The sequence below is a fragment of the Ovis canadensis genome, chromosome 1 (assembly GCF_042477335.2).
Source record: "Ovis canadensis isolate MfBH-ARS-UI-01 breed Bighorn chromosome 1, ARS-UI_OviCan_v2, whole genome shotgun sequence".
Classification (NCBI taxonomy): Eukaryota; Metazoa; Chordata; class Mammalia; order Artiodactyla; family Bovidae; genus Ovis; species Ovis canadensis.
Genome location: NC_091245.1, coordinates 205,891,297 through 205,896,071, shown reverse-complemented (window position 1 = coordinate 205,896,071; position 4,775 = coordinate 205,891,297). Strand labels below are relative to the sequence as shown.

General features: G+C 45.1%; 1 protein-coding gene across 1 annotated transcript; it reads right to left on the bottom strand.

Moving 5' to 3' along the window:
- Nucleotides 1-1,296: 1,296 nt before the first annotated feature.
- On the bottom strand, nucleotides 1,297-2,184 carry LOC138430978 (transmembrane epididymal protein 1A-like). The gene has a single exon (XM_069573076.1). It carries the CDS (start codon nucleotides 2,182-2,184, stop codon nucleotides 1,297-1,299), a length of 888 nt encoding a protein of 295 aa, XP_069429177.1.
- Between the last annotated feature and the right edge of the window lie 2,591 nt (nucleotides 2,185-4,775).

Sequence of the window (4,775 nt, the reverse complement as noted above, 5' to 3'; positions counted from 1 at the left end):
CACCTCTGACTCTGTGGGTGTGGCAAAATTGCAGCTGCTTCATTGTGTGGGCACTTTTCTCTGTGGTCCTTTCTCCACCACTGTGGTCAGCATCTCTTCCCTTTTTCCTGCCTCTTCAGACTTCCAAATGCTGGCTTTATCATCTCACATAAGCAGAGAGGTGCTGTCAAGAGCAGTTTTCTAGTTGTACTCAGAGATAAGTATTTTTATATATTTGCTTTCATATGTTTCACTGAGGATGTGAAGTTATTAACACCTCCTGCTTCTGGGAGCTCAGTGAGTACAGTGGCTGAAAGTTCTGCAGGTTCCAGGAGCTGGCGTTCTCAGATTCCCTCTCAGCTTGGAGTCCCTGTGTCTTCAGAACTGCTGAGGTCATTTGCGCCCCAAGTTTCATGGTGGTCCTTGTCTTCTGCTCCCATCAACTGAAACCTGGGCCTTTTCTTTGATCTCACCCCAGAATCACTCACACAGACATGTGTATGTGTATCATAGACTTTACTGAAAGACTCTACATAAGCAATGGAGTTTTATGTCATAGCAAAAACCAAACAACCTAAAATTATACAAATATAATCCTCGTTTCTTACACCCACCTTTGGGAATCCCTCCCTCACTTCCTTCCTCCCCAGACTTGAGCCCTGCTAACCTGATTGCTGCCCTATCCCCTCATCCCTCGTTCCCTCAGGCAGAAGTAGCCTTATCCACGTTAGATGAGAAAACAGTAACAACAAAACCAGTTCTTCTTCCTGCCCCATTTAGTATGAGTAATAGAGCAAAAACCACCACAATATTGTAATTAGCCTTCAATTAAAATAAGTGAATAATTAAAAAGAAAAAAGACATAAAGAAGCAGAAGCCCTTACCACGATGGGAAAACAGAGCTCTCTCCCTGGGACACATTTTACTACTTCAGCTCTAGGCCCACGCAGCACACACACCAAGCCAGCTCTGCCCCAGACATACAGAGCCCTGCCATGCCCCCAGACACCCTCCATTTTCTTCTATTTCCTCATTTCTTCTCTCCCTTTTGGATCCCAAAACCTGTCAGAGGAAACCACTACTATTCCTGCTTCATGTGAATGCATGATAAGGATCCACACTGGCTATGACAAGATAGGAGAGAGACAGGGCTGGAGAGAAGAGGGTGGTAGACAGAAGTGATCCTTGTTCATTTCAGAACAGGGAATGGGACCCCTGTGATGGAAAGCCACGTTGCAGATCCCAGGATGTTCCTGCATGAGGCAAACAGTGGGCATCCTCATTACAAAGGGTGAAGTGCCGAGATAGATTCTGTACCTAGACACCCCCGTCTAGCTGTAGGGCCCCTGCCCTGAACTTCTCAGGCTCTTCACTGCCCTCACGTAGGGGGCACGGCTGGTACTCTGCACCTGGGGCCCTTTTCCAGGAGGAGAAGCGATGGTGCCAGAGGCTGCAGAGGCCATAGATGGCGGCCAGCATGACAGCCGCCAAGCCCAGGTGCCAGCAGAAGAAGGTGGTGACAAAGGCGAGGTCCACAGGGTTGTCCCCGCTCCAGGGCTGTCCGGAGGGAGGTGCATATATCAGGACGGTTAGATGCAGCAGCCAGTTGCTGAGCACCAGCCCCATCCAGGTCTTGAGCACCCAGAGTGAGGGCTGGTCCGGGACCCAGACCTCGATGATGAGCACCAAGCCGACCAGGAAGGCAGGCAGCATGAACAGGGCGTGCACGCGGCTCTCCAGGGTGTTCTTGTTCTCAATGTGGTTTATCATCAGCAGCACCAGCACGCAGAAGGCCAGTGCCTCCGCCGCTCGCTCCAGCTTCATGTTCTGCCGCGTCTGGCACGCCTGGCTCACGATGTCCACCAGTCCGCTGAGGAGGAAGAACCCATACATGGTGACGTGCTGCCAGGTGTCCTGGAACACAAACGGCCGCTTCGGGTCCTCCCAGTCCACCATCACCATCCGGTTTGCTCCCGGTGGGTAGAAGAGCTCCGGCAAGATAACGATCAGGGAGAAGACCACCTTCACCACTGCTTCCACAGAAACCAGCTGCCACCACCGGTGCCCTCGCTTGTCTCTCGGGGGCAGAGGGCGTTTGAGCAACCTCTGTCCCCGTAGCAGAGCCAAGGACACCAGCACAGAGTAGTAGAGCGCTACGATGAGGAACAGCAGCGCTGCAACCAGGTGTCCCCCGAGGGTCCCCATGGTCCGGTGTGTGCGGCAGGGCCACTGGCTGGAGATGAGCAGCGACCTCACGGGAGCTTCTCGGGAGCAAGAGTGGCTGCTTTTGAGCGATGGGAGATTCTCCTGATCTGGCCGCACCTGTGCTTCCCACGCAGGGGAAGGTGCAGAAGCCTCTGAGTCACTCCCGGGTGGGAGCGGCTCTTTCGGAGGCGTGATGGTGTCTGTGCCTTGCGCCTCACTCTGTTCCTTACTTAGATCCTAGGCCTGGGATTCCAACCTTTGCCCCGCACTGTTGGCCCTTTCTCTCACAGTCTCCACCCCACCACTTCACAAGGAGAGGGGAGGCAGACAGTTGGGTATGCCAGCCAAGAGGGTGGCAGCTGACTCCCTTTTACTGACTGTTTCTTGGTGCCAGGCATGTTACATATATATATATTTTTCTCAGTTAAATCTGTCAATTCTGTGAGAAAGTTATTACCAAACAAATTTTACAGGTGACATGAAGGCTCAGAATTGGGGAAGGGACCCAGCAGCCAACACAGCAGTCAGGATGGGACTGGATCTGCTCGTTTATCAGCATTGTGACTGAATCTCGGCTCCAACGTTTGCAACTCACAGAACGATAAGCAAGTTACTGTCTTCTGGAGCCTCAGTTTCTTGATCTGTAGAATGGGAATAATAATTCCTTTCTGGGTTTGTTGTGAGGATTAAATGCAGACATATGTCATTGTGCTTTGCTTTATTGAGGCAAGCCTATTGGTGTCATTTTTCCAACAACATTTGTTCCCTTCTTGCCTCTGTGTCACATTTGGGTTGTTTTCACAATATTTCAAAATTTTTGTTATCATTATATCATTACGATGGCCTGTGATTACTGATCTTTGATGTTGCTATTGTAATTGTTTTTTTAAAGTAATAAAATACTTTTTAACTAGGGTATGTATATTGCTGTTTTAGACACAATGTTATTGCGCACTTAATAGACCATAGTATATAGTGTAAATATAACTTTTTTTTTTTACATGCACTGAGAAACAAACAAACTAACCAAAAACCCATGACATTTTATTTATTGTGATGATCTGGAACTAGACCTGCAATAACTCTGAGGTATCCATGTAGAACAATGTATGTAGAGTATCTGATCTATAGTAAATACTCAAAAAAATAGACAGGATTATTAGTAACTTTACTAGAGTTATTCCTAATATTTCTTGCTAAATTCCTATGATGCTGAAGTTATTGGAGTATTTCTATGAATGATACCAAAGTAGGAATCATAAAGAAGAAAGTAAAAAACTTATTTTAAAAAATTTGAAGGTTTTTTAATAGAATTTCAACATCAGAATTAATAATTTATGTATTAAAATTACTGTTAAAAATTACTGTTAAAAAACAATTTTGAGAGAAAAACAAACTAAAATTTTTCTCTTTGTGTCGCAAAGTGTTAGTCTTCTTACAGTATAATAGGCTTTTATAAATCAAGAAGTTAAAAGTGAATACCTTAATAGGAAAATGGGTGAAGGATATAAAGTGATTATTCATCTAAGAAAAACTATAAATTAACAAAAACTATAAATTTAACAACCTATGAAATACAAGACAATGAATCTCACTGGTAAATAAGCAAATAATAATAAAAATAAACATGGTGCCTGTTGTGGCCTGAAAGTTTGTCTCCCCCAGGATTCATGTTGATGCTCTAGTCTCCAGAGTGATAGGGTTTGGAGGCGGAGTCTTTGGGAATGATCAGGCTTACATCAAGTCATAAGAGTGGGACCCTTGTGACGACATTCATTTCCTTACAGAAAGAGGAAGAGAAATGAAGATCTCTCAGAAGAGTGTGAATTCTGTTGTTGTTGGGTAGAGTGTTCATATATATTTCATCTAGTTGGTTTATTGTATTGTTCAAGTCCTCTGTTTCCTTACCTATCCTGTGTCTGGTGTTTCTCTCCATACACATGCACTGAGGAAAGGCCACGTGAGCACACAGCCAGCAGCTAGCTGTCTTTAAGTCAGGAAAAAGGCTTTCATCAGAACCCAACCATCTGGACTTCCCTGTCAGTCCAGTGGTTAAGACTCCCCCCCTCCCCCCCACCAAAAAAAAGAAGAACCCAACCATCTTGGCACGCTGATCTCAGATTTCTAGCCTATAAAACATGAAAAATAAATATTTGTGATTTAAGTCACCCAGTGAGCAGATTGAGCTAAGACAGAATTTTGGTACTGTGAGGTGAGATACTGCTGTTAACACCTAAGAATGTGGAAGCAGCTTTGCCACTGGATAATTGGGAGAGTCTGGAGGTACCTGCTAGAAAATTCTAGGTCAAGAGTGCCATGAAGGGACAGTTTAAAATAATTCAGTTGATGACCTAGAAGGAAAAAGGACAACTATAGAAAAAGTGTCCCTTTCCTTAGAGAATGCCTAAATAGTCACCAACAGGAAGTTGGTAGAAATATGAGCTATAAAGCCCTTTCTGGTGAGGTCTCAGATGGAAATGAGAAACATGTTACAAGACATGTTGAAAAGGTGGTACGTATAAAAGTGGCAAAGAACTCGGCTCAGTTATGTTCATGTTCTAGTGTTTTGTGGAAGGTAGAATTTGTGAGAA